The sequence below is a fragment of the Meriones unguiculatus genome, chromosome 8 (genome assembly GCF_030254825.1).
Source record: "Meriones unguiculatus strain TT.TT164.6M chromosome 8, Bangor_MerUng_6.1, whole genome shotgun sequence".
NCBI classification, from domain to species: domain Eukaryota; kingdom Metazoa; phylum Chordata; class Mammalia; order Rodentia; family Muridae; genus Meriones; species Meriones unguiculatus.
In genome coordinates this window covers 70,667,843-70,683,288 of record NC_083356.1, presented here as the reverse complement: position 1 = coordinate 70,683,288, position 15,446 = coordinate 70,667,843, and the positions used below count along the sequence as shown (strand labels likewise).

General features: G+C 52.2%; 1 protein-coding gene across 2 annotated transcripts in view; it reads right to left on the bottom strand.

Moving 5' to 3' along the window:
* The window catches only part of Col5a1 (collagen type V alpha 1 chain), a 150,167-nt gene that overhangs the window by 10,624 nt on the left and 124,097 nt on the right, over positions 1-15,446 (bottom strand). For both annotated transcript variants that reach the window (XM_021638330.2, XM_021638418.2), the window contains exons 50-63: positions 15,006-15,113; positions 14,412-14,465; positions 14,140-14,193; positions 12,772-12,825; positions 12,148-12,201; positions 11,426-11,533; positions 11,296-11,349; positions 11,151-11,204; positions 10,085-10,192; positions 8,574-8,627; positions 7,902-7,937; positions 6,508-6,561; positions 3,940-4,195; positions 3,031-3,143 (exon numbers count right to left, since the gene is read on the bottom strand). In XM_021638330.2, coding sequence (XP_021494005.2) covers positions 3,031-3,143; positions 3,940-4,195; positions 6,508-6,561; positions 7,902-7,937; positions 8,574-8,627; positions 10,085-10,192; positions 11,151-11,204; positions 11,296-11,349; positions 11,426-11,533; positions 12,148-12,201; positions 12,772-12,825; positions 14,140-14,193; positions 14,412-14,465; positions 15,006-15,113 — 1,161 coding nt within the window. The remainder of the gene's footprint in view (positions 1-3,030; positions 3,144-3,939; positions 4,196-6,507; positions 6,562-7,901; positions 7,938-8,573; positions 8,628-10,084; positions 10,193-11,150; positions 11,205-11,295; positions 11,350-11,425; positions 11,534-12,147; positions 12,202-12,771; positions 12,826-14,139; positions 14,194-14,411; positions 14,466-15,005; positions 15,114-15,446) is intronic.

The window sequence follows — 15,446 nt, the reverse complement described above, 5'->3', positions numbered from 1 at the left end:
ACAGCCCTGGAACTCTACAGTGGCCAGGTACCGGTCAACATGCCAGGACTACAGACTCCATGCTATCAGCCTATGCACATCAGAGCACCAGGGACTGGTAAGAGTGGGGCGGTAAGTGACAACCACAGGACTCATGTCAGTGACAGGGAAAGCTGCAGCCAGCCTGACTGCTGGGCTGGAGATGTGTGGGCATCTCAGCCCGCTCTCAGTTTTGAGAGGCAGTGGCTCAGGCTCTTCAGATGTCACCTGGTGCCACAGCAACATGGACAGACCCACTGTGAATGTGTTCAGGGGTGTGTATATACACACAGTATGTGTGTAAGATGCATAAGTGTGCATGTGTGGAACCGTAATGAAGGATTAATGGAGGAAGGGGTCGAGGAGACCTTCAACCCCGATACCTCACATGAGGACAGCAGACATTGGCTCCCTCCCCTTTCCCAAGCTGGAGTCAGAGAGTTGGCAGCTGCTACCACTAACCCTAGTAAGAACTTACTACCACGACAGTTATCAAGCCTCACTCCTTGTTTGGCCTTATAAAGTTCCCCAACCCCCAGCCCCTGGGTATCTTCCAACTGTATAGTTCTGGCCAACTGTACTTGGCCACATAAACCTTGCCCCAGAGACTCTACCCACCTCCCCAGGGGCAATAAATACCCTCTTAACCCCTTGCCAATAAACTGTACCAGTTCTCCGAAGCTGAACCAAGTGTGTGTGTTCTTTACCCGATCACTCACTGCCGACCAAGGCCCTGCATTGCACCCACCCACCCTGGATAAGCTTCCCTCCCTCCAGCCCACCCAGTGTGGTGCACAAGCTGGCTATCACAAGGGGAAGGCACGAACACAGAGCCGCATAGATGTATAATGTATGTGTGTGTGAAAGGTACATGGGTGTGGTGTGTGCCGAATGTATAGCCATATGGGAAGCTCCCTCCATGCTGGCTGGCTTCAGGCCATGGAAAAATCAGACTGAGACTGAGCTGGAAACTTCCTCCCTTCTGGCTGACTTCCTTAGTGTCAGGAGGTACCAAGTAGGCTGCTGGGGTCGAGATTGTCCCCGGCAGTCCTGTTTAGTTGTGGGTCCTGTGTGCTTTGCTAACAACAACCAGACAGGATGTACACATTGGCGCCATAGTGGTACAACATTTATGGTGTAAACAGCTGCTTTTCAATAGGTTTAGGGCCTACTTCACAGAAGGGAACTCACATTTGGAACTGTAAACCAGGGAGGAAGCTCCAGCGGGGAGGCCGCTGCTCCTGCTTCGTTCATGCATGTGATGAACCTATCAAACTGCCTTCTTAGCATTGGTGCTTAGGCCTACCCAGCTCTGCTGCTGTCCCTGTTGGTCATGGAAGGAAGCTTATTTTTGCAGCAGGAGATGTGAAAACAATATTAGAGTCAGGAGAAGGGGTGAAGTGTTGTGTAGATATATCCTCCGAATGGAAATGTCTTCTAGAGCTAAGCTTACTAAGACTCAGAGAGCCTTACTAAGCCTCAGGAACCTGCTCAGGCCTACAGTATACATAAGGCTATAGGAGCAGTGGGAAGAAGAGGTTCTGAGCAGCCAAGCTGTCTGCCAGTCATGAAACTCCAGTGATGCAGCTGGGACAAAGATAGACTGCTGGGGAAACTGGGTGACAGGACAAAGCCTGACCGCTGGGGAAATGAGTTGCCCTGTCTACTGGAGCCCCTAGAATCCTAACTTTTCTCTGTGGTTTTCAGATCTGTCAATCAAGGCCACACTCAAATTGTGTAGGAGCAGTTCCTCCCAAGGCAGGGACAGAGCTCAGGCTTCAGCTCAGACTTCTGCTCAAAGCTGCTCCAGGCTCTTAGAGCCCTGTGTCTCAGTGACTACAGGAGAGCGTGTATTCACCCCAGGCAGGGCAGCAGTGGCCCAGTCCACAGTCCATACACGTGAGAGAAAGAGAGCCAGAGTGCAGGGTCTGTAGAGACGGCAGCTGACACAGTCTTTCCAGGGACAGGCTGGCTACCAAGGGGGTGAGCACCAAGAGGGTGAAAAAGCCCTCTCAGCTCAATTCCATCCCAGATTCAGGGGTACAAGACCCATAGAGTGAGTCCTCATGTCTCAGGCCCCTTCAAAGCCAGGCCTTATTCCGGAGTCCAGGATATCAGAACACAGGAGGGATGGAGGGATGGCAGAAGACTATGAATCTCTCATCCCTGCTCTGTTCCTGCTGCCACCAGCAGGGTGTGACCCGAGGGCATGCTGTCACTTACCACTTTTATGGTGTGATTTAGAGAGAGGATGGCAGCCCCAGGGAGCCCTTGTGCTCTTTCCAGCAGGAACTCACTTCCCTGCTGCTGGGGTCATTAGGAAGCTGCGGTATGGAATGCATACACACCTGCTGTGGCCTCCAGAAAATGGCCTGGGACAACTCTGAGCCATCCCAGGCCACCTGGAAGAACATTGAGGTGGGGGCCTGTCCTGTAGCCTCTTCCACAGATCACCCAGCGCAATTTACACACCTATCACATGCGCACAAATTCCTACCTATATGAGTAAGCTCTGGAAAGACCACAGGGGTGGCTGATACCCCACAAAATCTCTTGTCAGAACCCAGCTGATTCTCAGACATACCCCTGCCTGGTGCCTGAGAGGCCGGGGATAGAGTCCACAGAAATAAGCCGGCACTCCCAGGTTAGGTACTCAGTAGCCTCCAGGTGTCCAGGACTCTTGCCCCCAAAGGCCTTTCAGAGTTCTAGGTTGGTCTGGACTGTGACGCTGCCGAGCCCCAGGGATGGCTGCCACTGCCAGGCTAATCCTATTGTGGATGGCTGGAGGAACACACTCAGGGAAGTCATTCTTCACGGGCTGGGACCTAGGCTGCACCTGCCACCGCACACCTCAAATATCTCATCTCAGGACAACTGAAGCGTGATTTCCAGAAGAATGCTCTCGGTTCTGAAACTGATTGGCCCCTGGCTTTTAGCCTTAAAGCTGTATATACATAAGAAATACCGAAACCCTGGCGCACGTGGAAGCAGGCAGTTGACAGAGGTACTCACCCCCTCAGACTTCTTGTCAGGGAAGACACACGTGGATCCTCCGGCTGTGAAATTGCAGTAGACTTTGAAGGAGTCCCTGGAGCACCCTTGGTTGGGATCCACCCAGTATTCGCCTGGATTTCAGAGACAGGGAGGCAGATTCATGAGAATGGCTCCCTGGACAGCTGCAGAAGCCACCGCAACATCTCAGTCTAGCTGTTAAATGCACAGCCAGGGCCATAAAGCCAACAACACAGCCTTCCTTCCTCAGCTCACAGCACTTTCCTTTTCCTGTGGGGCACATAAAGAGCAGCGGACAGGCCTGTTCACAAGAACACAGCTGGGGCACGAAGCACACTGGGTAAATCTCGCTGACCGTGATGGGTGGACAGCAGACAACATTCTAAAATGAACCTGGAAACTTGGGGTGTGGGGTCAGAATCTGCTGAAATCAGACACCCCTCAAATCCTGCAGGAGGAACATCCCTGCTCCTTAGGGAAAGACAAGCCAGTTTCATTTTACTGCTCAACAGACCCTTGGTTTGAAGAGGGTGAGGGCAAGGTTCTATGTTTCTGTCAGTGTTTAAAACCCGCCTTCCCAAGCACAGCATTGCACACAGTCCCGACATCAAGCTGCCTTCAGAGCCAGCTAAGTGCCAGGCCAAAGGCATTTTATACACTGTTCATTTACCACTCACAGGGCATGTTTCTGTCCCCGTGTTACAGATCAGGAACAACGAGACTCAGAGTAAAGCAGGAAAAGCCTAATGAGCCTTGACGGCCTTGACGCCTGACCCCTCCGTCTGGCCTCCCCCGACGTGTTACCGCCCTCTCTGATGTTTCTGCAAACTAATGAGATCCAGCCTGTTCTTCCTCCCATGGGCGGTGAGTGAGTGAGGGGGTGTCTCCCGCGCTGTGGCCCTCCCTCACCGTCTGGGAAGTCAGGATGGCAGAGCTGAAGGTCCTTGCAGGTCCGGGCGGGATTCTGCTGTGTGCCCAGCGGCCGCTTCATCTGCTCAATCTCCAGCTTCAGGGAGTTGAGGGAACCAAAGATCTCCTCCATGCCATCTGCATAGTCCACATAGCTGTCCCCGGCCCCATCGTCCAGGAGCTGGCTGGCATCGATGTTCCGCCGAGTCCTGGATGCCTGGATTGGCAGGGGCTGGATGACCTCGCCTGGAGGGCCCTGGGGTGCAGAAGAGAGCAGATATGGGTAGGAGAGGGCAATGAAAACCCTGTCTGAAGAGCAGAGTTGAGATGACCCTCAGCCGGAAGTCCGGGCCTCTCAGGCTCTGGGGCTGGAAGGACAGCTGCCAGCTCACAGAGTTTCTCACCCCCTTCCTATATCCTGAATCTCCCACACCCAGCTACCTGCCAGGTGTTTGCCCAGGCTAAGTGTCTTTCTTCCCAAGGCCCTGCATCTTCTCTAGAATGCAGTGTCTTAAGGCCTTAGCCAAGCCACGAGGAAGTGATCAGAACTCTATCTTGTCTCTGTGGCCCCACTTGGGTCTGAACATAGGCAGCCAGTTGGTACAGAGCGTGCCGTTTGGTACAAAGAGTGACTGATTTCCAGGCGCCCAACCAGGATGAGTAAGGTAGTCTGGGGCTGGCAGCACCCAGCCATGTCAAGCTTTCTCCTGCATGAACACACAACCACAGAACCACACATGCAGACACAACATACACATACACACACATACAGAACCACACATAATCCATGTGTACATATATACACATGCATGTTTACACATACAAACACCGCTATGTAAAAGTTTCCTCCAAGACTGAAACATTCCATCCTGCAAGTAAGTACCTTAAGGAAGGTAGACAATTCAAAATAACTTCAGGAAGTCCCTGAAACTGACCGGATTCTCTAGGCCTTGGCCTACCAGATTAAGTGATAAAAGCTGAGTGTCCCTCTCTGAGAAGGAGAGTTAAGCTGCAAAGGCTCTCAGACAAGCCCCACTGAAAGGATGACTCTGAGACCAGACCAGATGCCTGAAAGAAGCAAAACCAGCTGGGCTTCCTGGAAGACGTTTAGATCCACTGAGTCCCTTAGAACAGACACTCTCCAATTTGTTGAGCTGCCGGCAGGCTGTACCGCGTGCCCCAGGTTCCCAGCTTCGTGCGCTGTCACCTGTGTTGGGACTGTGAAGAGGCAGCTGTTTTTGAGTCGTTTCTGCTCCTGTAAGTAATCCCTCACTGGGGCTTTCAAGTAACCCCAGTAAAAGTCATGATTCACCAAGCTGGACTCGAGCAGGCATGCGTGTGTGTCTCCCCAGGAAAAGTTTCCTCATAGAACTCCGCACATATAGAAACATGCCTAATTATACATGCTGTTCATACATATAGACACGCATAATACACACATAAAAACACACAATTCATGTTCACACACATGTATACATATACACATCCAGAGATACCTACACATTTATACATGCGTGTTCATAGATATACATACACACATGAACAATACACTCAGAGAAACACACACATGTTCACGTACACAAACATATAAAGACATGTCTGCACATTACACAGATATGTTGACACACATATACGCAATATAAACTCACACACCCACACACACGTGAATGCATATTCACAATACATATATGTACACATTATACAATACACATTTCATGTTCACAGGCATGGACATAAATACATATGCACACATCTATGCATATGTTCACAGACACTCCTGCATATGCACACATTCATACATATGCACATAGATACGCTCATCTGTGTACACACACATATAATGTATGTTATACATATACACATATATAGAGAGAAACACACCTTCACACTTACAAATGCATGTTCACACACATACATGTACAATACACAGACAGAAATGCACATGCATGTTCATGTATGCATGTAATACATACATTCATAATATATAAAAGCATATAAACATATACATAGAGAAGCATATGTACTTATTTACATGTGCATACTCACATACGCATATATACACATGCACACATGTAAACACACATATGCATACATGTTCACATACATGCATATAGCAGAGAAACACACATATGCACCTGCATATGTATATGTGCATGTTCATATACACATGAACACTTGCACATATACTTAATGCATATTTGCACACATATGTATAGAGTACACAAATGTGCAAATCCATATTTGCAAACAAGCATGTATACAGACAAATTGTTACCTACGTGTGAGTGCATACATACGTAACCACACTATGCATGTACAGCAATATGACATACTTACATAGTCACATATACTCACATACATCCATGCACATTCCCTATCTGACTGGCTCTACTCCTACCCGGGGCAAGTCAGCCCATGAGCTCCATGGATAGGCCTGTGAGACTCACAGCCCCCTCTCTATCCCCAGGGACCAGCTCCTGGGCATGCCGTGTGAGTCTCCCTGCATTGCAGACAGCGAGCCCCACAGACACTCCCTCGGTTACCCTTCACATGTCACACAATACTCACGGGAGGGCCAGGGAGTCCTGGGTGGCCTGCCTCGCCCTTCGGGCCGGTGGGACCCTGGGGAGAAAGCAACAAAATATTACGTGGTCATGTGACCTACTGTGATCTGATGGACCTATTTGCTCTAGAAAGGCCAGGACAAAGGCACAAGGCAGGCGCCCTTCCCATCAGGGAGCCAGCAGCCTGGAGGCCTTGGCCTGAGATGGGCTCGGCTCGTTTAGAAAGACAGGAGACGGGTGCCAACAGAAATGAAAATGCCAGCAAGCAGGTTTGTGGAAGCAGGCCGGCTGCGGGGGCCATCAGGGAAATGAACTCCCAACCCTCAGCAGGAATTCATCCCACCACAGCCAGCAGGGCTGCATCAGAGAGACAGAGAGAAGGGCTGGAGAGGGTGGGGCCCTGCTGGCGTGGAAACAGCTCCACCGTGGCGGAGACCAACAAAGACGGACACTTCACAGTCATCTCTGCGTGTGTGTGTGCGCAAGCCACTGTATTTGGTGACATCACACACACGTGGTCACTGCACTGATCACACTAGCTAAGACGCGGGGTCAGCCTCGATGCCCCATCCAGTGAATGAGGAATGTGTCTTACACACACATGGAGCACTGCTCAGTCATAAAGAAGACCGTCTGGTCTTGTGCATGGGCGGTGGCAGGGGGTGGGTGGGGGTGATGAGGGGGACAGACAGACTAGAGGTATCGGAAGTGAACGCTAACAGAACTATAATGTCGCAAAATTTGAGAATTAATAGTTCGTAGAAAGCAGAGGGTAGAATAGTGACTTCCAGAGGCTGGGGGAGGGACAGGAGGCTGGAACACTGGGAGGATGGGGCTGAGATGATGGGTACCAAGCACCGTTCCACAGAAGAGATAAAACCCGGTGTTCTGTAACACAGCGGGGGACTGGCCCACACTAGCCTGCTGCTATCTAGAGAGGCTGCAGGGCTCCACACACATGGCAACAAGAAAGACACAAAAGCGCTAATGACCCCAATTTGATCAGGAACATGTCATGTATACATAACGGCAAGCCACACCGAGGCCCAGAAATACACATGGTTGTCACACGTTAGCTAAAGGGATGAAAAGGTTGCAGGAGCTGGCAGAGCTAGCTAGTCTCACTTGATTTTCTTCCACCTCACCCCATGAACAATTAAAATAACATTTAAAAGCAGCCAGCAGTAGAGCAATAGAATTGTTATTTAAAAAAAAAAAAAAGCCTAAAGACGACAAGGAAAACCAACAGCACACAGTGTAATGAAGAAGAGAGGAGGGGTGGAGAGGATTGCCATGGATCAGGGTCGGGGTTCAGGGTGACCCACATCCCAGGGGACTCCTCACCCACCTCCAAGGTAGTCTCAGGTGTCACAGGCCTGTCAACACAGAGTCACTTACCGAAGAGCCTTTAGCACCTTTGGGACCTGGAGGGCCCTGCAGAGAGCAGAGGTCAGAATGTCAGTAAACAGAGGGGCCACTCAGGTCCCAGTTTTGCTCGGCCTGTCCCCAAACCCCCCAGAGTCCTCTCTGCACCTGCCTGGCTGGCAGGCAGGAGGAGGGGGCCCACAAAGCTCAGCTGGGGAGTGACACTTGGACATCAAAAGCCAAGGGAGCTCCTGGGCTCCTGTGGGGCCTGAAAGGAGTCAGCTGCTAGACATCCATGGCCACGTGGGCCCAAGGTCCAGCCTACACACATGGGTCAGAGTGGGCATGTAGGGATGACATTGGAATGTGGGACCCTCAAAACACAAGGGAGGCCCAGGCCAGGGTGCTGAGAGAACATGTCCTTTGTTTTCAAGCCTGGACTGGGCTGGTACACTGGGAAGAGGAGAGCCATGACCACATCCCTCCCTCTCTTCAGCTTCTTACATAGAAGGATCTCCATTCTTTGTGAAGGGGTTCAGGCATTAAAGTTGGACCCTCCCTTTCCCTTTGGAAAGGCAACCAGGGTACCAGCAACCCCTATCCTGCTCCTGCCCCCTGGAACCAGAACATTCCTGTGGTTCTCTAGGCAGGTTCATCCATCTCCCTTTCCTCCCTGTATCCACTGCACCCGTCTTAGATACGTACCGGCAAGCCAGGGGGACCAGGAGGCCCAAGCGGGCCAGAAGGACCAGTGATGCCCTAGAATGGAGCAGAAAATGCCGGTTACCAGCTTATAGATGAGGGTGGGATTGAGGGAGGTGACCCCAAGACCCTGCCATGATTCCGGATTCTCTCCCAGTCCCCTTTCCAGGGACCCTGAAACTTGCCTGGCAGCTATAGTCAAGCACCCTGGCTGTAACTTCCATCACAGCGAGGACTACCACATCTCCTTCATGGATTAGACTGATTGACCAGCACATCAGCCACAGGTTGGAGTCCCCAGGCCCAGCTCCCAGCTCAGGCTGGAAGGAACTGTGCATTAAGACACTACCCGCACTTCTAGACTCAGAAAAGTCTGCTCCAACCTCCTGTCCAGCATGGGCACGTATCTCGGCTGATGTCTCCCCATAGTGGACAGGGGGAAAGCCATGAACGTCCTTTCCAGCCACAGTTGACAGTCCAGCCTCACAGGGAGCAGAGTCCCTCTACCATCAGCTGCCGGGGCCCGGGCCTCTGGGTCCCTAATGGGTCCCATGCTTCTCAAGCCTGCACCCTGGAGTCACCTCCTACTTGCAACGTGGCCAGGACCATGACTTGTGGGAAGAAGTGAGTAAACATACAAGTATAGAGCCACCCAAGTCTGAGAGCGCTCCTGAAGCCTGGGACACCTGGCAGTCAGAAAGCTGCCCACTGTGGCAGAGTCAGGGCTCAAAGAGCCTTGTCCTTCCATGTCATTCACTGCCAATATGACCTAAAGAGGGACGTCTGCTGTTTCCTCAGCCTCAAAGGCTCCAGCCACCCCCACACCCTGCTGTCTTTAGGGACAGACCTAGGTGTGGGTAAGCAAAGACCCCCAGACGTGAGTGGAGTCATACTGTGGGTACAAAGCGGGGATGCCCACTACAATGAATGGGGATTTCCCTTGCAAAGACGTGTGTGTCTTCTCTCCTGTGCCATACACAAACTACCCCTCTTCCAGCTCGGGAGTCTCTTTCACTTCACCTGCTGCAGCCAAACCAAAACCCTGCAGCCAGGGCTTCCTCCACCATGGCCCATCAAGATTTCAAACTAACCAACTACTGTGGATTCCTGGGGAAGTCTGGAGTCAGATGTGGGCATCTGTGGCAAGGTAGGGGCAAGACTGTTAGTGGCCATTGCTCTGCCTCTCTCCTCAAGTGACCATGACTGCTGGCCTACCACTGCCTTCTGCACAATGAGTCAGCTCAGAGGCTGCATGAGGTGGAAAGGGGGATCGGTCTTCCTGCTAAGACCTCCTGATTCTGAGGATCTTCCCAGGAGTGAGGAGAGAGCCTTTGCCTCCACCCAGGATCTGAGGTTAGGGTATATTCTAACTTGTGCCTTGGGGCCTAGCTAAGTCAAGTCTCCACTGGCCCCATCTGCAAGGCAAACTTTAGGGTTCCAAGGCAATGAGGAGATCTTCCCAGGCTCCGTGAGAAACTAGAAGCCGCTCCAGGAATGTTAGTTACTATATATACCTGTTCTCCTTTAGGACCAGATGAGCCCTGGGGGCCTGGGAGTCCTCGGTCACCCTTTTCACCTTGCTCACCCGGAGGTCCGATGAGTCCGATCAGGCCCGGATGGCCCTGTGAGAAAACGAAGACATGAGAGGTGTCCATGCCCTGAGTCCATCGCGCAGTGGACCAGGTGACTTGACACACAGCCGCGACACAGGGAAATGTGCCCCAGTCAACACGCTGAGGAGTGAAAATAAGCAAAGATGGGCCAGGTGACCAAGCACATGTCACAGTCCCTGACTAGTAAGAAACGTACTTGAAGGAACATACAGGGAGAGCCAGGGTACCTCTGAGCAGCCAGGTTCTTGACTAGCATGTGTGAGGGCCTAGCTTCACTTCCACAGGACTGTTACCACTCCTGGCACCGAACCCCAATAACAACCAAAAAGAAGCACTCAGGGGCCCCTGGATCCAGAGACAACTGGATTTCCCTGAGGGATGGTTTATGTCTATCTTTTTACTTAGCAAACTTTCTGACTTCTGGTAAGCAGGTAGCCTTTTCCTGTAAGGCCTGAATGGAAACTACAGAGTATTAAGGATATTATACCCATTTGAATGTCTTTTAAGAGAAAATCCCCCCTTATCTGCCGGTATACATATTTTAACTAACTAACTAATTAATTAATTTTAATTTTTAATGATCTTCTAAAATGTTCTGGAAGAGCTTCAGCTTCCATTATGTTGGTGAAGGATATCAACATGGAAAAAGATATTCCTTGTTGCTTTCTCTGTGAACAGCTGTTTGTCTTGTGAGCCGTTTATTTATAAATAAATCAATGTAAGGAGGAGAAAAATCACCATGAGTTAATGAAGCCACCAGGGCTCTAGAAGCTTCTTGTCAATTCTGGGACTTCTAGGATTTGCAGACGGGCACGAGTCCCAAAGCCCATGTGTATTTCTTTCTTGTCAATATACCTCAGGGTCCCAGGACAGCCACAGCAGGTGCTTGGCCGTGGGTCAATAACCCCGGTGACTGAGTCAAAGGTGCTGTTATTGCAATGTTGGCATCCCTTGAGTTTCAGCTTACCTTTTCCCCTTTGGGACCAGAGTCTCCTTTGAGGCCAGGGAGTCCTGGAGGACCCTGCAAGAGAGGGGAGAGGAGTTAGTGCTCTTGTCCCTGGGGTTTCCAGTGCCCCACCAATACAGACACACTGACACTGCATGCCACTCACCATGGGGCCAGGTGGACCATCAGGGCCAGGGGATCCTGGGAGGCCTTGCTCACCCTGAAACAGAGTCTTGGTGTAACTGTGTGCCTCTATCAGCACCTCTCCCTCATCCCAGGCCTGCTAGGCCACTTACCACAGGACCGGGGATCCCACGAAGACCATCGGGACCAGGCTTCCCAGGGGCCCCTTGGGGGCCGATGGGGCCAGTCTTCCCAGGAGGGCCTTCTAAGCCGGCTTCTCCCTGCAGAGGCAGAGGCAGATGCTCAGAGGCTCAAGGCACCCTGCCCAAGACCCCTGGGGTGCCGCAGAGGCAATTCCATGTGCCCTGGGTGGTGTCACGTCCCCCCTTCCTGTGGAGGCTGCCTCAGCCCAAGCTCCATTCTGTTAACATCCACACACAGTGGCTCCCTGACTCCTGTTGACCATGGTAGCTGCCACAGAGGGTCACCTACCAGGTACCAGGCTTCACAGCACATAGACGTAGTGCTCAATAAGCCTCAGAGGAAAAAGGCAAATGTTCCCATCCAGGCTGTGTGGGCCACATCACTGCAAGCGTGGCTGGGTGTTCTAGTGCTGGGCACCATCACATGGACCACTCAGGTAATAGACACCCCTGTCTCCTAAGGTCCCCCTTCCTGTGTGTGCTATCTTATCCTCTGTCATGGGTCAAAGATTCCGTGTGATCTCACCCTGGCCTTCTTCTGCCTACTCCCTCTGCCTTCTTCATCTTCCCTTAGCCTCCATGGCCCTTCCCACCTCCCTCTGCCTCCCTGGCTCCTCTGTCCCCATACTGTACTCTGCCACTGTCCCAATCTCTTTCAGCCCATAGAAGTCACAGCCACCAGAGTAACTTACCTTGGCTCCTTTCTCCCCTTGCCTGCCTTCAGGGCCTGTGGGGCCTGGGGGACCCTAGAATAACAAGATAGCAACTAAGTCCTAAGTTTGGAGACCAGGCCCAGGCTCTGGGGAGGGCTACAGGGTGTGGGGCCAACTGGACCACTGGCCAGTGATGATGCAGGCCCCCATATGGGGTCCCACAACTCCAGGTGTTGGCAAGGCCTCTGGATCAAGGGATGCCCTAGGTGCCTTGTGTAGAGAAGGCCTCTCCCACCTGTACACTCTCTGGCTCAAGTATCACCAGTCCAGGCACTCACTGGAGCTTGCAATACAAACACCTGTTTCTAGTCCTAGCTCTCCTATGTTCATAGTGGTCTCGACGAGGAGAGGCCAGTCTTTGAAGAGTTTTTGATCATGTGGTGGTACAGTGGACATGTCCATCATTGGTTATCTTAGAGAACCCCCGGCCTAGAAACTGCTTCCTCAGACCTTGCTCCACCCAGTTGTGTCACCGACATATCTGTGACCTAATGAATGTGTCCCTCCTCGGGGCCATGTGGGGCACCAGGGCCTTCACGAGGGGTAGAGGGCTTTGTGCAGAAAGCAGCCAGCAAGTGGGGAGCGGTGGGCAGAAGGACCTACCCTCTTTCCTGGAGGCCCAGATGGACCAGGCTCTCCAGTAGGGCCCGGGGATCCCTGGTCAGGAGAAAGAACACAGAGCGTTAGAAATCTGTCCCATCAGGGCACAGGGCTGTGCTGCCCAGAGCCAAGGAAACACACGGAGATCCAGGCCTTTCCATGGCTCCCCTCTGAGGTGAGCACAGCAACTCAGTCCACAACAAAGTCTCTGCAGCCTTCACACCCTGCGCCCTGTTGGTGGCACTCAGAGAATCCAACTCATGTCCCATGGTCGCTGCATCTTGAGCAAAGAGATCCCTGGGGCATGCTTGCGTCTAACACTACAGGTCTCATATCTACCATGTTGTCATCACCTACTTGAAGAAGGGCCAAGCCGGGAGCCCAAGGCAGAGGGTGATGTACAGGACACTTTGGCTCAAAGCCTGTGTCCCCAGCCTTTCATTTCCATTGCTGCCTGACTCAGATCAGTGACACAAGTGTTGGCCCTTGGGTCAGGGATGTGGTTCGGATGCCCTCTGAAACCCAGGCTCAAATCAAATTGCCCTTGTGCTGGTATTGACCTGGCTATCGGGTCGTGTGAGTATGCGGACATATGCATCACAGAAGCTAATCATGAAAGGGGGATTAACCCCCTCCCCATCACTTCATTCATATTGACACCCACTATAGGATTATTATTATTTGAGACAGGGTCTTACTCTGAAACCTAGGATGACCTTGAACTCATTATATAGACCAGAAAGGCCTCAAATTTGCAGCAATGCTCCTGTCTCAGCATCCCGAGGGCTGGAATCAGAAGCACGATCCATCACGTCTGTTCTTCCCTTGTTAAGCCACAGCAAGACCTCACCTGATAAGGTCCCTCCATCTTGACTTTCTACCCTTTAGCACCCTAGGCCAAACACGTTTATCTTATTTCAATTCACCCAGCCTGTAACATTATCACATCAGCAGTAAAAAGACCTAGACAGGCAGTCATTCCTGGAAGCTGGTCCCACCTTGAGGGTGGGCTGCACAGACCTACAAGGAAAATACAGTCCAGCCCAGGGAGTCACCTGGTCCCACCCCAAAGAAGTGACCTGAGTCACAGGGATGTTGGGCCTGTAAGAGGAGGCATGCACATGCTAAGCCGCTCTGGCTAATATTCAGGCTGAGATCTGGGGCACTCTGCTGAGTCTTGGAGTTTTGTACAGGTCCCATAGTGGGACTGCAGATGCACCTTCCCTTCAGAGGAAGGGTCCCAGCCTTCATCAGGTCCTTGGCACTCCTCAGTTCTGGCCACAGTCAAGAGGAACCTAGGTTTGGGCTTCTCATAAAGACCCCAGAACGCAGAGAGGCTCCCACCAGGAAGCCACCAGACCGTACACTCACCGTCTGTCCAGGTTCACCATCATCCCCTTTGTCACCAGGTGGTCCATCTTGACCCTGTGGGAACAAGAAAGATGCTTCTGCTGGGCAGAACAAGTTCACCCTCCTGCCTTAGTGTATCCTCAGATCCTCTCCTAAACCCAAATGCAGGCTGGGCATTGGACCAGGGACAATCTGGAGAGGTGCTACACCCCAAAGACCCAGTCGAGGGGTAGAAGCAGAAAGCAGGGAAATTGGTGATGGCAAGGGGTGTCAGAGATGGGATAGACACTTACTGCGGGGCCTGGCTCTCCAGGGGGACCAGGATCTCCGGGAAAGCCCACAGGGCCCTGAGAAGAGAGAAGCAAGCTGTCGGCAGCCTGACATACCCTGGCTGGCCCACCACAACCCAGGTAGAAGGACAAGGGACAGCACCCCAGCACTTTTGATCAGGTGGTCACTATCCGGAAGAATCCACAGAACGGAGAACCCACCCAGGAGGCAGGCACGGGACAGCAGCCTTCGTTCTTTGAGACTAGTGAGGGCAGGCGTCCTGCCCACACATTCACTCTGGCGGCCTCTTTCACTCCCAATGCAAAATTGGGGCCAGCAGGGAAAAGCAGTTCCCTGAGCTGAAGACCTTACATCAGGACCTCCCCCGCCACACGCACACACACACATACTGGCTGCTGCTTCTATCCTGTACCTCCCTGATCCCCTCTTGCAGCTTTACCAGCAGCCTGTGGGGAAAGCTCTAGAGTAAACAAAATTACCCCTACAACACAAAGCATTCGTTCAGCTGTTCCCACATCAGGTGTAAACCACAGAGATTCAGAATGACCTGTGTGCAGGGACACTGTCCAGACACCACAACGTCTAGCATTACTCACGGGGCTGCCTTTGGGACCATCATCTCCAGGAGGGCCTTTGGGTCCAGGAGGTCCAGCAGCACCAGAAGGCCCAGCCTCTCCCTTCTCCCCTCTTTCTCCTTTAGGTCCCTGGAGAGAAAGAGGCTATGGTTCATTTCTCAGAGTCCACCTGTGCTCACTGAGAGCCCAAATGGTGCTGGTCCACAGTGGGCCATCTATGGACTCATTGCTGCACCTCACTGGCAGCTCCTTCCCAATATCGCCTGGGCCAGGATGGGGATGATGCTGTTCCTGCTTCCAGTTCTCCATAGAAAACCCATGTGTACCACCAGGCAGGCAAAGATCCTTGGTCTTCTAAAACCTCCAAGGCCTAAGCTCAGTTCTAGGTTAGGCTGGCTCCTGCATTAATTAAAGGCAGCTAGTGTTACTTGGAGTGCCTCTCTCCCCCATGGTTCTCAGGCA